At 54.5% G+C, this 20509-nt stretch overlaps 1 protein-coding gene across 2 annotated transcripts; it reads right to left on the reverse strand.

Annotated features, from left to right (window-relative positions):
• Positions 1-74: 74 nt before the first annotated feature.
• UFD1 (ubiquitin recognition factor in ER associated degradation 1) lies at positions 75-20286 on the reverse strand. 2 transcript variants are annotated; one of them, XM_036874235.1, is made up of 12 exons: positions 19954-20281; positions 17311-17443; positions 16912-16944; positions 14151-14272; positions 11693-11823; positions 9657-9729; positions 6571-6639; positions 5763-5828; positions 5441-5488; positions 4739-4827; positions 3931-4012; positions 75-895 (listed from the first exon to the last, which is right to left on the reverse strand). In XM_036874235.1, exons 1-12 carry the CDS (start codon positions 19954-19956, stop codon positions 821-823), a joined length of 924 nt encoding a protein of 307 aa, XP_036730130.1. In that variant the 5' UTR covers positions 19957-20281; the 3' UTR covers positions 75-820. The 2 variants fall into 2 exon arrangements, with proteins under 2 accessions (XP_036730130.1, XP_036730131.1); XM_036874236.1 differs by having other exon boundaries at positions 91-895; positions 17337-17443; positions 19954-20286.
• Between the last annotated feature and the right edge of the window lie 223 nt (positions 20287-20509).

Consider the following 20509-nt stretch of genomic DNA (forward strand, 5'->3'; position numbering starts at 1 on the left):
TGAATTAACATGTCGAAAGAGCTCATATTATAGAAATTGAAGACCTGAAACTAAATTAATACTAGTAAAAAAAATAAAGACAGGCCAGCAGAACTTTGGAAAATTTAATAGATTAAAAGTGGGAGTGGGGGGTAGGCAAGGAGAAAGAACGTATCTTTAGCTTTCATTTATTCTAATAGTCACATTTGTGCTTCACCACAAAGTTGTTTTACAGTAGAACAGATTCATTAAGGAGCCAGTTATTTCCAAATGAAATCAAAGTTGGAAATGCTTTCAGGTCAAGTTTTCCTTCTGAGGAATGGTTTCTTGGTGGGGGTGGGGTGGGGGATCAATATGTAAAATAAAAATGGAAACACCGTTTCTCAAATACTTAAATTGCAGCCAGAGTAATGAGATGACCACTATTTATAGAGCACTTATCTGTTTAAACCACTTTTTTCCAGGTCAAAGGCAACAGCTAAGCTATGACCTGGAGAAAGAAAAGATAAATGAAAAAAAGAGAAAGACCACCACAACTTAGAGCAATTCAATCCCTTCACTGGTTTTTAGCAGGAATCAGGGAACTCTGCTCCAGCTGAGGCTGTGGGCATGCCCCGAGGGCTGAAAGCAAGGACCATGAGTAAGGGACCTCAGAGACGGCCTCCTCTTTCCCCAAATCACGCACACAAACTGCTGTCTTGGCTGTCCACTTGCAGGTGAAACCTGGTAATTCTTAAGTAACTCTAAACAGACCTAAAGTGACAGTGTCCCTGTCAGAGCCAGTAACTAAAAGCCAGCATGTTGCAATTATTTTATTTTCTAATCAGACAACGGTCCCAACCTATGGCTTTCTTCCCTTTTTACGCAGTGACTGTCCTTCTCCAGAGAAAGCGACGAATCTGCCTCCAGCTTCATCCTGAGTGTGAAGAGAAAATACCATTTTCAGAAACTCCTTGGAAGTTTAATAAGAAATGCTTTATTCTGTTGACTCATGTACCATCTGCCCATTTTCCTTACTCCCACATTCATAATAAGAAATGTCTTTGAAATAGAAATGCAAGTTATCATCTACTGAATTGAAAACAAAACCATGGAATCACAACTCTGTCTACCACAGCCTTTTTTCTCAGGTTGAGTATATATCCTTTTGCAAAGGTATCACATTTTCAATGTAAAAAATATAAAATACACCCCCTAAAAGAAAAACCATGCCAAAGAACATTTCCAGTCACTGTTCTATATATGCTTACATAAACTATTTTCCTACTTAATTCCCCAATCTCAAGGCAGTGTGCTGCTCTCGTTCCCAGTAATTCCATTCCGTGGGCAGGCAGTTCTGCCATCAGCTGTTACTTCCAAATCTGCAGTATTCAAGCTGCCCTGGTGGGCAGCTGAATGTCTCTGCACACAACTTTGATTTTCCCTAGAGGTTGAACTCCTCGTTAGAAGGATGCTCTTATTTTTGAGGCTTTTTAAAATGGTGATTCAGCAGCTCTCACTCTACCAAGCTATCCTCCCACCAGCAGAAAGACGGCTTGTTTTTTCTGAACCCTTGAAAACAGCAGGCATCTTTCCAAGAGCTTTGCTGCTAGTCAGGGGAAGTGTCTGTGGAAGAGGATCCCAAGCTCCCCAGCACGCCCTCCCCCAACACCCGGCCCACCGCCTAACGCAGCTGGTGTTTCCAGTGGGGCCCATACAAGGTTCACATGGTGGTGACCACGCAAAGGTGAGTCGTGACTGAGCCAGGCAGCCTTCCCTTCCTTCAGGGCCCTCCGTCTGTCCTGCTGTCAACACCGGAGCCTGGCTTTTCTCTTGTGAACACTTCACCCGCTTGAGGAAGGTGCGTCTTCTGGGACCTTCGGGCTGTCCCACCTGGATGGGCTGCTGCCCCAGGGCTGCACATTGCTGTGGGGATGCCCTGCTTCCTGGGTCTAAGGCTTTCTGACTTCTTATTCCTTCAATTCAGTGGGTATGTCTTCAGCAGCTTCCTGAGAAAGGGTGCGTGAAGAGATCTTCAGGGACTGAGAATACCTACCTCTCCTCTCACACGGCTCACTGACAGGGTGGTTGGTGTTAGATTGCTAGGAATGCCAGAACAAATCACCACAGGCTGGGGGCCTGGGGAGACATTCACCTCCTCAAAGCCTGGAGGCTCGGAGCCAGAGATCCAGGTGCCGGCAGTGTGGTCTCTCCTGAGGCCCCTCTCTGGGGCCTGCAGGGGCTGCCTTCTCGCTTTGTCCTCAGGCCTTTCCTGTGTCCACATCGCAGAGGGGAACGTGGCCCATCTTAGTGCCCTCCTTTTAACGCCTTTCTGTAAAGGCCTTATCTCCAAATAGAATCACATTTTGAGGTGCTGGGGTTAGGGCTTCAACACAGGAATTTGGGGGACACAATTCAGCTCATAGAATTGGGCAAAGAATTCTGAGGACCCTGCTCCACTATGTCCTGGCTTGTGTCTGGCTAAGATGGTGCCATTCGTGACCTGTGGTAGAATCTCCACCTCCTGGAGGCTTTAGCGTCTTTCCTTTACCCCAATTTGGAGTTGTTTCCATCCACTGTGCTGGATGCTCGGTGGCCCCTTCTGACCTGCCAACGCGGGCCCCTCCGTTTGGAGCAATTATTTCCCTGGTGGTTTCTGCCCCTTTGGTGTCTCTGATCTCCCGTGACTGGGGTGTTGGTACTGGAAACCTGCCTGTGGCCTTCACTCCGGGTGAGCAGGCTGGGGCCTTGCCTGGGCTCGACTGGTCAGAGAAAGCTCCTCCAGCTGCAGCCAGCCCACCCGCTGCCAGTGTGTGGAGCCGAGTGGGGAGGGGACGCCAAGGGTGGCGGACTGTTACCGCCGTGCTGAGGGCTGTCTGGGGACTCTGTGATGCCATCCCGTCTCTTGGGGGTGAGGCCAAGTGCTCTGGGACAGATGCTCAGCCTTCACCCCAGGTCCTGCCCCCTGGCTGCCCCACAGCCAGCTTGGGACGGGACATGGCTCTCCATGGTCTATCAAGTCAGGTGCCCTTGGCCTCCTGCTCCGGGGCTCCCAGAACTCTGCCTCACTGTCCCCGTCACCTTGTCACCTGTGCCCCAGGACAGGCAGCGTGAGCGCACCTGAAGGCCCACCTCAGTCACACGTCTCTCCCTGGACGTCTATTCACGGACACCCCAGCCTCCCCATCCCTGCAACAATCAAGGACGAGAGGGCCAGAGGACACAGGCCTGAGCCAGCAGCCAGGCTGGGGGCAAGCAAAGGCCTGGTGGGAACCACGTCAGCTCCTGAGATTGGAAAGGTGCCAACACGGTGTCAACTTGAGGAACGTTAAAGCCAGGAGGGGCTGTGAGTCTCTGAACCACCCCACCCCCTTGGTCCCTGAGGGACCGAGCATCGAGAAAAGCAACGAGGAGAGCGAGGATTTGAGGTGGGGTGTTCTAGAACCACCAGCAGTTATGGGTGCCGGGCGGGGTGGGCGGTCTAATGGCAGGCTGTGCCGGGTCTTTTGAGCAAGTTTCCAGCACCTGGGAGAAGTGCCCACAAGATGGAACCTCCCCTCCCTGCCCCCCGGGCCGCAGGAGGCAGTGTCTGGAGTGCGGAGGCACTGAGGTGGCCGTGCAGTGGTCAGGAGTTCTGCCCCTGACCTCCATGCACCCTCATGCTCACTCCTGGGAAATGCAAACAATCACAGCAGCTGCCCCACGAGACTGTCCTGGGGATTAAATATTTCAGTATAGAGCACGTGGCCTGGGGCCTGACACCTGGCAAGGGCTCAGGGAGCTGAAACCTTGCTGGTCACTGCCGCGAGGGGACACCAGAGCCCGCACAGCCTCGACAGTTGGACCACTGGGGAGAGGAGGGGCCCCAGAACGCAGAAAAATATGACAGAAACACCCTCATTCAGAATGGAAAGACTCTCCTCAGTCACCAGTAGCCAATGAAACTTGTCACGACCCGTGAAACATACTCACCTCTTCAACCTTTTTGACCAGTGGACGTGAATTTCTGATGAACGTGATCTTACCAAGTTTAAATTCATAGTTGGGAATTCCTCTATAAAGAAGACAGAGCAGAAGAAATGTTAGTGTCAGGAGAAGGGACTAAAATCCATTTGTGACCATCTGGTCCATGGCTGTACCAACCCCCCAGCCTCAGGCCAGCCCACGGGTGCCCCCTAGCACCCCCCCAGGAGGGAACGGAAGGCAGCTGGGGCAGGGTCTGCAGGCTCAGGACCTCACCGTCTGTGTCCTCCAGCCTCACATGCCCCCCTGCAAGGGCTACACATGCACTGAACTCACTTCACTCCCTAAGAGGCTGGGTGCAAACCCGTTTCGGGCATTCTCCGTGTGCTCTCACATGGTCAACAGGGGACAGATCTCATCCCTGCCACAACCATGCAGGCCACCAGAGGAGGTACTCTGCTGAGAGTCCCTGGACCAAACAATACAAACACAACTAAGTGAGGCAGCTCCTGCCTCCTCCTGAGGGAAGTGGATCAGTTATTTGAAGTCACAAAGGAGGAAAATGGGCATATTATATTACTAAGTCGGAACCAGAAAGGTCAGAAGTAGGAGAGAGATCCAATCAGGGGCCGGTGGGGCTGGACTGCGGGGGTCTTGGGGAGAAGCCTGGCGATGACGGGGGGGCACCGATGCGCTTCTGCCACGCTGTGTTCCAGCCCACCGAGGAGGGCGGCGGGGCACCCATGCCCCCAGAGCTGAGTGAGGCTACCCCAGTGCGGGGCCTGGGTCGGGCGGAGCAGAGCCAGGGCAGACCCACCTCTTGATGTCTCCGGGCTTGATTGGGGAGGGGCTGGGCTCTACACCTTTCTTCTTCCCGTCCAGTCTATTCCCGGAGCCGGAGAAGGCCTAGACAAGCAGGCAGGGGGGCCGTGAGCTGAGCCCCAAGGGTAGGAGAGAACCACCTCGGGACTGCAGCGCCCACGCCCTCTGGGGGCTGCTGGGAGCTGAGGGGAGCTTCCTGGCCCAAGGATGGTGCCTCCACCTGTCTCAACCCCGGGGCGCCAGCTGCCAAGGAAGGGGTGACAGGTCCAGCTGGGCCCACGGCTAAGCTCTGCAGACCTGCCTCCCGGCAGTGGGCTGAGCCACGCCCACCGGCCCCTCCCCGTTTCCAGGGTGGACAGCAGTGCCGGAGCGTCAACATACAACTGAGTTTCCAACAGTGCAGGACACGGTTTAGAGAGAAACCAAGAGTGATCATATCTGGTGAATCTACGTGAAGAGTATATGTGTCTATTGTACTAGTTCAGCTTTCCGGTAGGCTAGAAATTTTTAAAAAGAAGTTGGGGCTGCCTGACAGTTGTTGGGAGGATCCAGGAGAAAGTGGATGGAAAAGGGTTTGGAGACTGAGAAGGCGCCGGGTACACGCGTGCGGGGTCCCCCAGGCCTGCTCCCAGCTGAGGTTCCCAGGGTGTCACAGACAACGTGGCAGGAGGACAGACAGTCGCATGGCGGCACTCACGCGGAAGCCCAGCTCCCCGGCATAGCCGCTGTGGTCAGCTTCGCCTTCCTGGCAGAGACAGAAAAACGGGGATGAGCTTCTCAGTGGGGCCCCCAGCTCTTCCCTTGGGCTCCCTCACTGCTCCTGCTGTGCCCGCACCCCAACAGCTGGTACACACTGGGCCCCGGGAGCAGGGCTGGGAGGGAAGCAGAACGTGGCTGCCTCGGTACCAGTGGAGGCCAAACACCGCTGGGCGGCCAGGACATTGGGATGCGCTCCAAAGACCAATACCAGCGGTGGGGAGCTATGCAGAGCTCGGGAGGGACGCGGAGGAGCGACTTACGGCTGCCTCCTCATGCTGGGCTTGTCTCTCCGGCTCCTTGTAGCCCAGTGGAGCATCGAAGTCCACCTGTGTCCCCAAGAAGAAAGCACGATGAGACAGGGCCACACTCAGCCTCCGTGGCTTTTCTGTTCTAAATTGGGACAACTGTGGGTCCACATGCAGTTGTCGGAGCCGATACAGAAGGGGCCTTGTACAGTCCGCCCATTTCCCCGATGGTCACGTTTTACAAAACCACAGCAGAACATCGGCAAAGACAACCCAGCCCTCGTCCAGTCGTCCCCAGTTTACACGCACACGCGGGTTTGTGTTTTGTTCTCACAATCTGATCATCACTGCAGGTCGGTGCACCCCCGCCCCCCAACCCCCGGGTCGAGATCCTGAGCAGTTTCAGTTACCACAGGGACCCCTCCTTGTGGAAGACCGTGCCCTTTCATAACCACACCCTCTCCCTCCAGGCAACTTCACTGCCCTGGACCCCGGCAACCACTCCTCTAAACAGACCCAGACAGAACGGAACCCTTCTGCTGGGCATCCTTCCCTGGAGACCCAGCACGCTGGGCTGTCGTGCCCACTACTCGGAGCTGAGCAACCTTCCTCAGCCTCCAAGAAGACTCAGCCCCTCGCAGGGCTGAGACGCTGGTGGATCTAGCCATCTCAGAACCAGCAGCAACCCTGCCACCAATCACAAGGTCAGCGGCCTCCTCACAATGTTCCAGCACCATCTTCCTCCCCGTTCCCCCAAAGAGTCCCAGGGTTGCATGACACCCGCCCAGGGCCCCCAGCCGCCCTTCCTCCCGCGGCCACTCACGTTCATGTCACACTCGATGATGGACACAGCCCTGTCAGGCTTGGTCTCCATCACCCGCAGCTCATAGATCTGGGAGAGAGAAATCAGTCGGTTTTGTGGCAGCACTGGGCCCATCCATCACCACACGTGTCGCTGCAGCCCCCTACCCAGCTCCTGCACACACACGTCATTCACCTTCATGACACCCTCCCCAGCCACACCTCTTGCTGTGGAAGAGCAGCTGTGGGTGGCTGCCTTGATGCCTGTCACTTAGCTGACCACCTCTCATAAGCGATTCAAATCAGACAAGACAGTTATGCAGCAAATTGCAAAAGATTCAGTGTTTACTCCAGCAAAGTTCACTTCTAAGAATTAACTCTAAGTAAATAACTAGCTAAATACTGAAAGAGAAAGTGCTCTAAGAACGCCTGCTCCAGCACTGCTCATGGCAGCGTAGGCCGAAGACGCCCATCACTAGAATGGTTACATGAGTGGGGTGTATTCACGTGGGATCCCAGGCAGCCAGCATCCAGGAAAAGATGCTGAAAACCAGTTATGCTGCTGTGTCGAGGATGATCTCATGCATGTAAAACACGCACAAAGTCAAAAGGATAGGAACTAAAGGTGGCAGAATGGACTTTTTCCTGCATTGTTTTAGGTTCTTTCTCTCTACCTAGAGTATGTCTTGCTTTTATAATGAATGGTCAGGACAGTCCCACCATTGAAAAAACTGAACATGAAGGAGAGGGTCCCCCAAGTACAGTGAGAAGGCTTGATGTCCCCCGTCTGGCTTTACGTTTACTCACTAGTGACTAATAGAAAGGAATGTGTGTCACTGTGTGGATGCCCCACCACCTCTCCACACAACACGGGCTGCCTCCAGGGGTTCTGCTGCCACGGACAAGGCGGCATGAACATCCGTGTCCGTGGCTCCTGGGCATGTGGTCACCTTTACCAGTCAGAGTGTTTTCCAACTGCAGGTCGCAACTAACTAGTGAGTCATAAAACCAACTACGCTGCAACCAGAACTAGAAAAGAAAAATACTGGAACACAGTACAGTAGAAATACTAGACTACGTTGCACGTAGTTAAGGCTAAGGACTTTTGTGATATTTATGGTATACTAGGTGTTGTCACAATGTATCTAAAACAGTAATCTTAAACTTTTACATATTCAACATGTATTTTTACTGATTTACCTTTACTGAAGTGTAGAGAACACCTGAATTCTAAATAACCCTCGAGACTTATTCTTTTCCAGTGTTCCAGGTGCCATCTTTTAAGCTGCATTTATTAAACACTGTTATGGATTTAAATGGCAATGTTTACCACAATTTACCTCACATTTGCCGGTTTATTGGTTCTTCCCACACCCTACTCTTTCCTTCTAGGCTAATGCTTATTCCTAAAGCACACGCTTGTGAAGTTTCACTGGTAAATAAATTCTCTCAGATTTTATCTGAATACATTTTGATTTTACCCTATTCTTTAAAGAAGGTTTGACGACAGTTACTTTCTCGCAGCCTCTGGAGCTCCTCTGCCCGGGGGGAAGCAACGTTTGCTGTTGACAGGCCTGCCGTGTGCTGTTCTTCTCTAAGTGCTGGATCTTCTCTGCTCATCTCTCCATGTCTGGTGCTCGGCACCTGTAACTACCCGGCCTGGTGGACACTAAACTCCCTGTAAGCGTGGGCTGTAGGCCAATTCTAGAACAACTCCACTCATCTCCTCACAGTAGTTCCAACCTCTGTTCTCTCCCGCTGGGGTTTTCACTGAGCACGTGTGGTTTTCTCAGGATCTCCCAAACCTCAGCTGCTCACGCTGCTGCCGTGCTTCTCTGTGCGGACACCTAAGTCACTCCTGCAGATTCAACTTCCCCTTCGCTAATTCTTTGTTGGCTGTTGTTTAACCCTCTGACTGCTTTTCAAATAATCCTGGATATTTTGGATAGACTTTTGCTGCCTGCTAAATTTTATGATTCCATTTAAAAATTTTTTTTGAACATTTTTTACCTAGTTATTTTATCTTTGCACCTGAAGGTCCCAATTGTGATTTCTTAGGGGCCTAAATCTGCTTTTGCTGTCTTTGCTTTGGGTGTCTGGTGGTCTTATAAGGAGTTCCTCTTTGCTGGTTCAATCTATAGCAACCCTGAGGGCTCAACGAAACTGGGGGTGCTGTTTTCAGAGAGCCTGGGATGAGGACAGCACCCACCTCTGCATCTATTTTGGCCCCTTTAAGGGCCCCAGTTTCATGTGGATGCCTTGATCCAGACCTTCCACCATGCACTGATGTGGTCATTTGCCCACAGCACACGCCTGCTGAGTCTTCTCAGAAGGGCCCTTCAGAGCGTCTAGTCTTCCGTACTTCCAAAAGCAGAAGCCCAGATGTGCATTTCAATTCTATGTACACCTGAGTAACTCACCTTCCCTTTCAGTGCAAAAAGGTCAACGATATCTTTCATCATCTATTTTTGTTTCAGCATTTTTTACTGCCTTAATATTTTAAGAACGATGACATTAAGGCTGCCTGTAATTAATCAAGAAAGCTTGGGATTCCCTGGTGGCACAGTGGTTAAGAATCTGCCTGTCAATGCAGGGGACACGGGTTTGAGCCCTGGTCCAGGAAGATCCCACATGCCGCGGAGCAACTAAGCCCGTGCTCCGCAACAAGAGAAGCCACCACAATGAGACGCAAGCGCACCGCAACAAAGAGTAGCCCCTGCTCGCTGTGACTAGAGAAAGCCCACGCGCAGCAATGAAGACCCAATGCAGCCAAAAAAAAAAAAAAAAAGAACAGCTTAACGTATTCAGCTAAGTTAGACAATACCTAAAACGTCCCCACGAAGGTAAAGGGAACAAGATTATTTCTTAGTTTACGAAAAAATATAGAAGTGTGATTCAAAATCCACAAAATTGAACAGTAGGATTCTTAGTATCGGATGCTTCAAACAGAAGGAAACTGTCAGAGAACATGATGGATCCCTACGTGACACCTGGGAGTAACTGGCGTCTGATCCTGTGTGTGTGAGGGAGAGAGAGAGAGAGCGAGCGAGCATAGGCTCCTGTTCACGGCTGTGAGGGCCCCAGCATCCGAAAGGCTGAGACACTCACCTTCTCGTTGTAGTTGATGGCAATCACATCCCCAGTGGTCAGACACGCAAAGTTTCTCAATGCGTTTTCTAACCTGCAGACACTGTCAAGGCAACATAGCAAGATGGAGCCCTCAAATCTGAAACAAGTTTCCACAAGGCATTTAGAGGATCGGGTCACACTGTGTACCGGACAGACATGTGCCCAGCTGGGGCTCAAAGACATGTGGCCATTACTCAGCAACGAGAAGGAAGCAGCTCTAACACACAGTAATGGGGTGAACCTCACTCTGGGGAAGAACCAGCCACAGAGCGGTGAGACCCCCACCAAACCCCGAGAAAGGCAGATCTCTGAGGTGGGAGGCAGCCGAGGCTGCTGGGGCTGGGGGTTGGCTGAGGATGGGCATAAAGGGGCATGAAGGCCCTTCTGGGAGGACGGCCAAGCTCTGAATACACAGGGGATGCATCTGTCAAACTCGCTCAAGTGTACATTTTACTGCATGTAAATTACACCTCAACAAGTTGATTTTAAAAATCCTACGGGAACACAGGCAGAAAAAAAATTTGAAAAACATAGATAAGTCCCCTCAAAAGTCTCCCAAAAGCAAAGATGTTTTCATTTCTACTTTTGTTGTTTCTATCTTTTGGGTGATAACCCATATTTAGTGGTATGTTTCAAATAAAAATATTTAATAATAAAAATTTTAAAGGAAAAAGTAGCCTGTAAGCCCTTTTTATAATAGTAAATAATAATAAGTTCTTAAAAACTGAGTAACCCAAATGCCCAGACAAGGGAATAATGCCCAATCAAATGGAATATTTTAATCACGTCACCCTTGTCAATTTACAGAATTGTTTTAAATACAAAGGTCAAACACAAAACGTGGCTCCAGATGTGCCACTGAGACACGGCACACCTGGGTGAGAGGCTGAGGGCAGAGAAGCCCGTGTCTACATTCACTACTCTTGGTCAAACGGCCTCCCGGGCTGCTGGCAGCTTCGTGAAGAGTCTGGAGTACACGCCCTCTTTGTCCCTGCTGTGTGCAATGCCAGCTGCAGGGGTGCCCTTCCCTCAACTCCTCCTGGTGACCCTGAGCTGCTGGACGCGGCCCCCAGGGCCCGAGGGCAGAGCCGGCTCTGCGCTGCCTGGACCCAGACCCTGAGCAGAGCCTGGCACACTGCGGCACCCTTTCTCTGCGGTCACGAGTAACTGTGCCAAGAGACACTGTCTCTGAAAGCAACCTGGTATGTGTGCGCTGCAGCACAAGCAAAAGGACTCCATACTGGAGAACATACAAGGGGCTGCAGTGCAGAGGCTGGCAGGCCCCAGTCCCGGGCATGGGCACTGTCCACACCTGCTGTGAGCAGAGCGCCCAGTACCCCGTATGCCCAACACAGGGGGCTCGACATGCCCGTCCACAGACACGGCCAGCGGAGGCCTCCACACAGCCCAGTGGCATCCAGGACATGGCCAGCAGCAGCAGCGTGCTCCTGGCTCTGGCTGGGGACAGGGTGCAGGTGGGGAGGGTGGAAGTAGCTTTTTTTTTTTAAACAATCTGTGTTGTTCAACTGAGTTTTTTACAAGCATGCCTTTTTAACAATAAATAGGTGGTGGAGTGACCACACACATGGCTGGCTTACGTTCAGAGAACACGCAAAAAATCACTAAGACCTGACGCCTTTGCTTTCCTCTGCTGAGAGACAGAAAACGTACTAAGACAGGGCTCCCCATGCCTGAGCACAGGGGAGCTGAGAGGCAGACGAGCTGCCCTCCCACCAGAACACACTGGGCTTTTTGCCAGTGTCATCGGCCACCCAGAGGAAGGGCTCCACCTGCCCTCCGGGAAGTGTCCAGAGAGCGCCCAGCATGCTCGTGAGGCCCCTGAGCCATGTGGACGGGCTGGCCCCACGCCACTGTTCTCATGTCACAATGTCAATCATGACAAGTGTGTGGTCCCCAAAGCAGGCACAGACCCAACCAAGGGCTCACTGTCGCCTGCCACCAGCTCACACAGCCCTCCCCGGCTCAGAGGAACACGTTCCGCTTCAGAAGGATACACGGCCTTGGGGTTGGTGATGTCCAGGAAGTCGGGGCTCTGGGGCTGGAACTTGGAGTATGTGGCCACCTGCAGGTTGACGCTCTCTACCTGAACCAGGCCCCCCTCCTCCAGCAGCAGGTTCTGCATCATCTGGAGGGGGAAGAAGACAGGAGGCAGTAGGGGTGCGGCCGGGGCCACCACAGTGGGAGCGCCTGAAGAAACCACTCGCTGGAAGGGTGGCAGATGCGGGCTCATCCGCCAGCATTAGGCCTCCCAGGGCCGGAGCGTTTCCACAGGGACACCCCCCCTCGCCCCCGCAACTTCACCTGACTCCCAAGGCCCCAGGACCAGCTGGGCTACACTGGAGGCGGGAGGATGACAGCCCCAGGCAGGCTGGCCTTGCCAGGGACAGCCCACAGCCTAGGCCTTGGGTGTCTGCTCCAGGGCGTCTGTGGAGCCTCCCTGCCAGGTAGAGGCCAGATGAGAAATGAGACAGAGAGACAAACACGGGCCCGAGGTCCCGGGGTGCAGGGAGCCAGGACCTAGCAAGGACCTGAAGCTCGGGGTCCGAGAAATGAGCACCCCTGCGCATCCTGGAATGGTTTTTTGCTTTTCTTATTTCAAACCTTCTTAAAGAAAGCTTCAAACATACACAGCTAGCAAGGGCCACGTGGGGAGCTCCACGCACCCACCCAGGTTCCACGGCCTTCAGGTCATAGCTGACCTCGTCCGTCCACCAGGGCCTGCTCCCTGCCCATCCACCAGGGCTGCCTGGAGCTCAGGGTGGGATGGAGCCTGCCACTCAGCCGACAGAAAGAAAGCACCTGCTCACACACTCACTGGGGTCGGGAGACCCTCAAGCCGGCTCTGCAACAGCAGCTGTGAAACCCCAGGCACCACCTGCTCCTGGCAAGAGCTGCAAGGCCAGCCCAGGAAGAGGACGGCAGGCAGCTCCATGCTACCTACAGAGGCTTCGCTGGGGATGGGATGTTTCCAGGCAAAAGGATTCAATTAGCTTTCTGGCCGAAAGTGGTCTGAGAGCCTGGACACGGGTCCAGCCAAACTCCAAGTCTGCAGGTTGGAGGGAAAGCCTTACAGGAACAGTGTTCCCCAGTATCCCCCCTGCTCTTTCACTAAGGACGGGCCACAGAGGGGCCTGGGGAAGCTGTCACTGCCCAACACTTCAGCCACCCATGGTGCTCCACAGATAGTGGGACAAGGCCTGGTGCCCGTGACGTGAGGTGCGGGCACGTGAGCAGGGAACTGGGTCAGGTCTGGGCTTTGAGGAGTGACTAAGAGTTCCCCTGTGGTCAAGGAAGCAGCACAGGACACCAGCTGGGCTTAGCACTCAGGAAGGACCCAGGCTCAGGAGGGGGAATGGCCCAGGGGAAATGGGCAAGGTCACCACTGCAGGAGAGGAGGAACCTTCAAACTTCTATTCATATTTAATCTCAAGATATGAGTTAAGGCCACTCCTTTAGAAGGTCAGCCATGGCTGCGGCAGGGACCCTTGGCTGTGCAGGAGAGGCGGGATGCTCTTCAGAGCATCTCCCTAGTGGCAGGGAGGCCTTGGGGTGCGTTCCCAACTCCACCCGCAGACTGAGGGGTCTCTAAGCACCCCGACATAAATGAGTATGAAGAGAAGGACACAAAGTCCCCTCTGTGGGTTTCCCAACGCTGAGCATACCAGAGCTGGGAGAGTGGGGGCTGGGCTGAGGGGGGAGGGAAGGAGAGAGCCAAGCCAGCCTTTGCCTGGAGACCCTCCTCTCTACACAGTCTTGACACTGGGTTTCCTCATAAGACCTTATAAAGACAAGGGCCCTCAGGCACCTTCGAAGCACCTACAACACTGACTGTGGCCAGATGTCACAGAAGACAGTGCTGAAGGTCAAAGGGACATGCCCAGGCCCAGGATGGAGCAGGGCAGCTGTGGGGCCCTCACACTGGGGGTGGTGGGGCCCGGCCCCCCCCAGCCCCGCCCCCGCGGACTTCCGGCTGCTGCGGGCCCCACCCTACAGTGCAGGCGCGGCTCTGCCTGCCTCTGGACATGGATGGCATCGGACCAGCCTAAGTCCAGAGAGCCTTCATTCCCATGGCAACGAGGCTGAGTGCTTTAGACAGACTCAGGTATAGACAAGTGTCTACACACACACACACACACAGTGACAGAACTGGGCGGACAAACTACTAAAGGGGTGAGAAAACTTATAAAAATCTAAAACTCTGTACTCAGACCACATGAAAAATACTCCTGCTCCATGGTTTTAAAAAAAGCCTGACCCAGAAAATGGCAGTTAAAAACAGCATGGCTGTGGGTTCCAGGCCACCAGGTGAGCAGCCATCCCCAGCTCCCGGCGCACCGTGTCCACAGTCGCACGTGATGTTTGTGGCGAGGCACGTCCCTCTGCTGCGGGGCAGGACTGTGCACAGGCGGAGGGTGTCCCTGCCGCCCCACGTGGCAGCCGGGGGCCACTCACCCAGTGCGGGAGGTAGCAGATGCCCTCGTCAGCCACAAACTCCAGCACGCCACAGTGCGTCATGCGGTCCGAGTTCTTGTTGGTCAGTTTGAACAGCATGGGGTAGGTGATGTTAAGTCGGCCTGAAAAGAAGAGCGAGGCACAAGGCTCGGCTTCTTCCAGGGAGAGAAACCCTGTCCCCAGACCCTCCCCGGGGAAGTGCCCCCCTCCCCCAGCAGGCACTGGGACCTGCGTGGTACTGAGCCCCTGGGTGTCTAACCGCCCAGCAGACCCCGCGCTCCTGCCAGACCTCAGGAACGTTTGCTGAGTCAGGAACGCAGCACCGGCTTATACTTTTGACTGTCGGAAATCCCACTTTTAAAAAGTGACGTGTTCGTGCATTTATTCACAAACAGTTTAAGTGCCAACCAGGTGCTGGGCAAAATCCCTTCTTCAGAGGTTTCCAGTAAGAAAGCCAGAGCGTGCCCAGATGCTCGTGCCGGGGAAGGGTGGGGCGGGAGGCAGGGCAGCCAGGATGGCTGCTGGGGGATGTCCTCCAGGAGAGGGAAGTCCAGGCAGAGGAAGCAGCCCAAGCAAAGGCATAGAGGGGGGGGAGCCAGGCTGGCTCGGGAACTGCTGGCAACCAGGCGAGACTGGGCACAGGGACCGGGTGTGCGAGCAGTCGGGGGGGTGCAGGCCGGGCAGGACCGGTCAGCAGTGTGGGCTTGCAGCAGGGACCCAGTGTGTCCCCTCCCGCCAGGGGTCCTGAGGTGGGGGCCATGTGTGGGGCTGGAGGCCTGCTGACTCAGGAGTGCAGGGGGCGCAGAAAGGAGGGGCTGGTGCTGCGAGGCAAGAGGACCCAGAAGAGTCAGTAACCTGGGGGAGCGGTCCGAGACAGACCGACAGGACCGTGTTGCCTTGTGCCAGGCCCTTGCTCAGCCTTCACGGGACAGTGAGATGGGTACTGTCCTTGCCCCTTTATCTATGGGGGACTAAGGCACACAGGTCTGGCAACGTGCCCCAGGGTCACACAGCCCAGGAATGGCCACGCTGGGGGTCAACCTAGGCCGCTGGCCCAGGTCTGGGGCTTGACCACTGAGACCAACTTTAGCCTGTAGATTTAGGCAAACGTGGCAACAGAAGTTGACTCAGTGGCAGGAGGTAAGGCAGACTCCATTCGGGATCTCCTGAAAAATCTGGAGAAGCAAATTGGATAATGAGCCTGGGTGGGAGGCTGTCCCCTCATCACCAAGGGCGACTGGGATACTGGCAGTGGTGGCCAAGGGCCTGGACGCCAGGCCCTCTGTCACCAGGGCACCTCCCGGCTGTGGAGCCATGGAGTGGACTGAGGTGGGTCAGGGTGAATGGATTGATCAGGCTCCAACCAAGGGTCTGAGATTCTTGCCATTGGAAGAGACCCCCATGTTCCTCAGTCCAGTAGTTTTCAAACTGCATTTTTTTGATTTAGAGAAGTGTCTTGGGGTGCCCGAGCCTTCCGCACCCCCTCACCTCCTCCAGCCTGAGCAGCGACCCTTTCTACAAACCAGGACTCCCCGTGAGATCTCATCTGGACAGCTCCTTCCATGACTTACGAGGTCTGCACAGCACCGAACTAAGCCCCACTGTCCCAATTCCCCAGTCTCCTCTCATACCCACATGCCAACACACCTGGTCTTAGTCCTGGGTCAGCTCCACCCATGAGGCAGACTCTCAGGGCCCTGTTCCCCTCTCTGGGACGACAGGGGCCTGCCTGAGGGCTGTGTCCCCAGCTCTACCCACCCTCTGGAAGAGCTAAAGGCCTCCCTCTGCGGGTGCAGCCACTGCTGCCGTCAGTTAGGCCCTGCTGGCTAAGGGCCACCTCCTGCCCCTGCCTGGTGCCACGGGGCCCTGGCTGTTTACACACACACCACAGGCACCATCCAGGAGGCACTCCTGCCGCAGAGCAGTCCCCACAGATGGCATCATGCCCCCATTTAAAGGTGAGGACACCAAGGTTCAGAAAGCCCCAGTCACTAGTCTGGAGTTAGGCTGGGCAAGGTGCAGAGCCCAAGCTGGAGCCATTCCAGAGCTGGCGCCCGGCCCTTACTGAGCTGCCCAATGTGCACCCGACACAGAGCGTGGACCCTCCCGGCCCAGACGCCGCCACATCTCCTGCCTCAGAACCCACACCAAAAAGACCCCCAAGTCTCAAAAGGCAACGACTGTGCCCATGGTCGGGGCATCCTAGTCCGGGTGGAGTGGGGCCAGGGGTGTGAGGTCTCCGAGCTGCTCCCATGGGAGTGGGGAGTCGGGGAAAGGGGGAAAAGCGTGGCCAATCTCTCAAACCTGGGCCTTTCTTGCTCCTGGTAAGAGGTGGGACGGGGCAAGGGGAGCAGCTCCTGGGGCAGAGGGGTTAGAACTGCGGCTGGAGCTGAGGCAAGAGGCTTGGGGAGATGAAAGACCTGTGCGCAGCATCCTCTTGGGGGCCGCCACCATCCTTTAGGGGAAAACTCAGTGCGTCCAGCCAAGGGCATCGGCTGCCCCAGCAGCGTGAAGAGCACCAGCGCTCACACCTTCCTTTAGTCCTAATAGGACCCGGGGTGGGGTGGGGGGGCCAGAGGAGTGGACCCAGAGCCGAGCACCCACTGGCCCCGGCCTCCCAGCCCAGCGAGCACCCTCCAGGGATGATTCCCAACCAGCCTCCCTGAAGGATGCCTCTGCCTGGGCGGCGAGGGGTCTGTGCTTGGTCCCAGCGCCCACGTTCACATCACCTCCGTTCTCAAGTCAGGTAGAAAGTACTTACTGAGTTGGTCGAGGGCTGAGGGTGGCATAATTACTGTAGAAAGAACATTTAGGAGATATTAAGAAAAGAAAAATTAAAACAACAGAACAAAAGTCAAAGTGCACTTTCTGTTATAGCTTAATGATAGTATTAAACGATACCTATGGGGCAGCCGGAATTTCATGATTGTTCACAGCAAGTTTTACTAGCTATAATTTATTTGGTGAAACCAAATGGCTATCAGCCATAAATCTAATCATAATTAGGACCCCTCCCCGCACCCCTTAGCCAGGACACCTTGACAACATCTTGACGGTAACTAGCCTCCGTCACACATGCAAAATGAGAGCTGCCAAGGACTATGAGCACTGCAGGCCTAGGGCAGGAAAGGTTACGATTCAAAATAAAAACAGCACATACTCTTCCCTCCTTTCTCCACATCTGACCTGTCATTAGGCCCCGCGAGCATGGACACGGAGAAGCAGCGGTACTGTGTGGAGAAGCGGTTCTGGAAGACCCGGGGAATCGGGTGGTCGAACATGTTGAAGGAGAACTGGAAGAAGGAAAGAGATGCTGCAGTTAACACAGAACTAAGGCACGTTTCTTCTGTCAACAGCTAGAGTGGGTCAGGGTGTCAACGCTCAAGAGCAAGACACACCTGCACCCAGTGAGCACCTCCTGGGAGCAGGACACACCTCACAGCAGCTTCCGCTGGCTGGCGCGTCCAGTCTGTCCCGCCAACCTGGCCCCCACCATTTTCAGACAGTGCATCTTACTAAAGTATAAAACTGCCCCCAGCAAGCCTGTCCTTCACCTCTTTCACCCCCCACCCCCCATCTCCCAGGCCTCCTATCCCCCAGGTCTCCTACGATGGCCACGACCCTGCCGGGCTGCTCCCTTGGCCTGGACCACTTTTCCTCTCCTCATCCCGTTTAGGAGTGCCACTATCTGCCAGGTTCTGGTGTCCAAGCACCAGGTAAACATCACTAACAAAAGAGCTACAACCTCTGCCCTGGCAGAGCTGACATTCAAGACAAGGGAAACAAGAACAGAAAACCATCTGTGTGTCAGTATTCTGAGCAAAAGAGAGGGCAAAGGACCAAGAGCTCCTGGGAACGCTGTTTTAAGTGGGTGGTCAGGAAGGATTTCTCTGCAGAGACCTGAAGCCAGGAGAGGGAACAGGCAGAAAACAGGGAACAGCGATAAGAGCGAGCGCCCAGGTCTGCACCCCTCCCCCTTCCCCTGTCTTCCAGGACCACCCTTTCCTTGCTCTGGGAACCTTCCCTGCTCTGCCCAGGGCCAGGGCTAGCACCCCTCCAAAATGCTCTCACGCGGCGCCACACCACGGCACTCCCTCCATGCGTTTCATAAGTAAAGCCTAGACATGGTGCCATCACAAAGGTAAGATCCCAGCTCTTACGTTGTAGGTTATGATGAGGCTCAGAACACACGCTGCCAGCAATCTAGGGTCTTCCCAAAGCACTGCAATTACTGTGACGTGTCAAAAAGAAAGGATATAAAATTGCACAATAGGATATATACCCAAAAGAATTGGAAGCAGCGTCTTGAAGGTATATTTGTACACCCAGGTTCACAGCAGCGCTCTTCACAATAGCCAAGAGTTGGAAACTACCCAAATGCCCATCAACAGATGAGTGAATAAAGAAAATGTCCATCCATACAATGGAATATTGTTCAGCCCTAAAAAGGAAGGAAATTCCAACACATGCTACAACCGTGATGAACTCTGAGAACATAATGCTCAGTGAAATAAGACAGACACAAAAGAACAAACACGGTAGGATTCCACTTATATGAGGTACTTAGAGTAACTAGTCAAGTTCAGAGACAAAAAGAATGATGACTGCCAGGGGCTGGGGGGAGGGGGAATTGTTTAATGGGAACAGAGTTTCAGTTTTTCAAGACCAAAAAGTTCTGGACATCCATTACACAACAACGTGAATATACTTAACACCACTAAACTGTACACTTATAAATGGTTAAAATGGTAAATTTATGGTACATGTTTTTTTACAAGCTAAAAAACTTTTAAACAGGCGAGTATTTCCTGACTTGATTCCAACTGTACACTAAGTAGAGGAAAAGTCAGGTACTGATGAGACAGTTTACTAGCAATTCCGAAATCAGCAAGCTGAGCCAGCTGTTTTCCACAGATGCAGATGCAGCTCCTGCTTAAACTCTCCAATAGTTCTCCACTTCCTGGAGCGCCAGCAAAGTAGTTTTCACACCCGTGCCTCTCCTTTTAACCAGAATTCTGTTCGACAAAATCTTGGCCAGAAGCAGCGTTCTGGACGAAAGAAGGGAGAGGAGTGGGGGCCTCCTCACTACATCCCCCCCATCTAAGCCCTGTCTTCTCTTTGCAACACGAAAGAGGGAAATGTACACAAAGTACTGAAGAGCGGGTGCCAATCTGCCCCGCATCCACCCACGGACCTGACCTCCCGCCCCGGTCCCCTCTACAGCCCCGGCGCCAGCACACTGCCCGGCGCACGGCAGGTGTTCAGCTGTTAGGTGGCTAAACCTGAGGAGAGAAAGGGTACCCGACACTGACACACTAAGGATAAACTCGCATGCGATAAACCCGTGACACCGGCAGCGCCCGGCGCGGTGCTGACACAGCTCTTCAGGCATACCCGGCTTCAAGTCCCCACTGCCCGCGTTCGTGGCCTACACTACGCGCCTCCCTAAACCTCGTGTTCTCGCGCCGACGCGGCAGCCACCACCCTCCCTCCAGGGGCGCCGCTGGGGCCCAAAGGATGACGGGTCTCGGGGCCGCGGTGCCCAGGGCAGCGGGGCGGGGCCGCAGGCCGGCAGGATCGAGCTCGTGGGACTGGCCCGTGAGCTCTCCCCTCCCTCCTACAGCCCCCCAGCCGATCCGGGGCTTGTTCGCGGGGAGCCATCTCGGGTCTACACACGCGAGACAGCGTTCAGTCCCGAGCGGCGGCGGGCTCAGGCCGGTGACTCGGCACCTCCCCGGCCGCCACGTCCGCCCGGCCGGCCCCGACCCTGGTCCCGGCCGGCCCTGCCCGCCCGGCCGCTCACCATGGTGGACGCCTCCGCCTCGCAGGTGCGCTTCGTCAGGGAACGTTACGGTGGGAGCCGCCACCGCCCCCTCACAGCAGCCACCGCCGCCGCCGCCGCCGCAGCCGCCGCCTCGCGCGGACGCCCGGGGCTCACCGGAAGTCCGGACCTGCCCTTCCGGGAGGGCGCGAGCGCAGGCCGCTGCGAAAGCCAGGCAAAGGCGCGAGGGTCCAAAATTCCCGCAGAGTGAGCGCTCAGATACCCCTTCCTAACGTGTGCACTCTAGAGCACCTTACGTGATTATTTAAAATAACAGTTTGATAGTGGCCCCCTCCTGACGAATTTGGTGCGGCCCACTCCCCTTACTGCCTACACTACCCAGAAGGAACGCAGACCTTCCGGCCTCTGCTACGGCCATCGAGGACTCGGGCGGAAGTAAACCACACTTCCGCTCTCGAACTAGGCCGAGAGCCCATTGAAATCGTAAACTGACGCCCTCGTCTGACGTATACATGAATTTAATTTGTGGCGAGAAGGTTCCTTTTCCCTACAGGTCCCAGTTTGGGGGACTAGTCGT

This window comes from Balaenoptera musculus, chromosome 14 (genome assembly GCF_009873245.2).
Source record: "Balaenoptera musculus isolate JJ_BM4_2016_0621 chromosome 14, mBalMus1.pri.v3, whole genome shotgun sequence".
NCBI lineage: Eukaryota > Metazoa > Chordata > Mammalia > Artiodactyla > Balaenopteridae > Balaenoptera > Balaenoptera musculus.

Excerpts from the sequence above, each read along its gene's own strand:
- UFD1 (XM_036874235.1), bottom strand. Across the intron at positions 14,273-16,911 it reads CTCAGCCCTCGACCAACTCA|GCCGACTTAACATCACCTAC; the intron begins GTAAGTACTTTC and ends TCTTCTTTTCAG. Across the intron at positions 9,730-11,692 it reads ATCACCAACCCCAAGGCCGT|GTTAGAAAACGCATTGAGAA; the intron begins GTATCCTTCTGA and ends CAGTGTCTGCAG.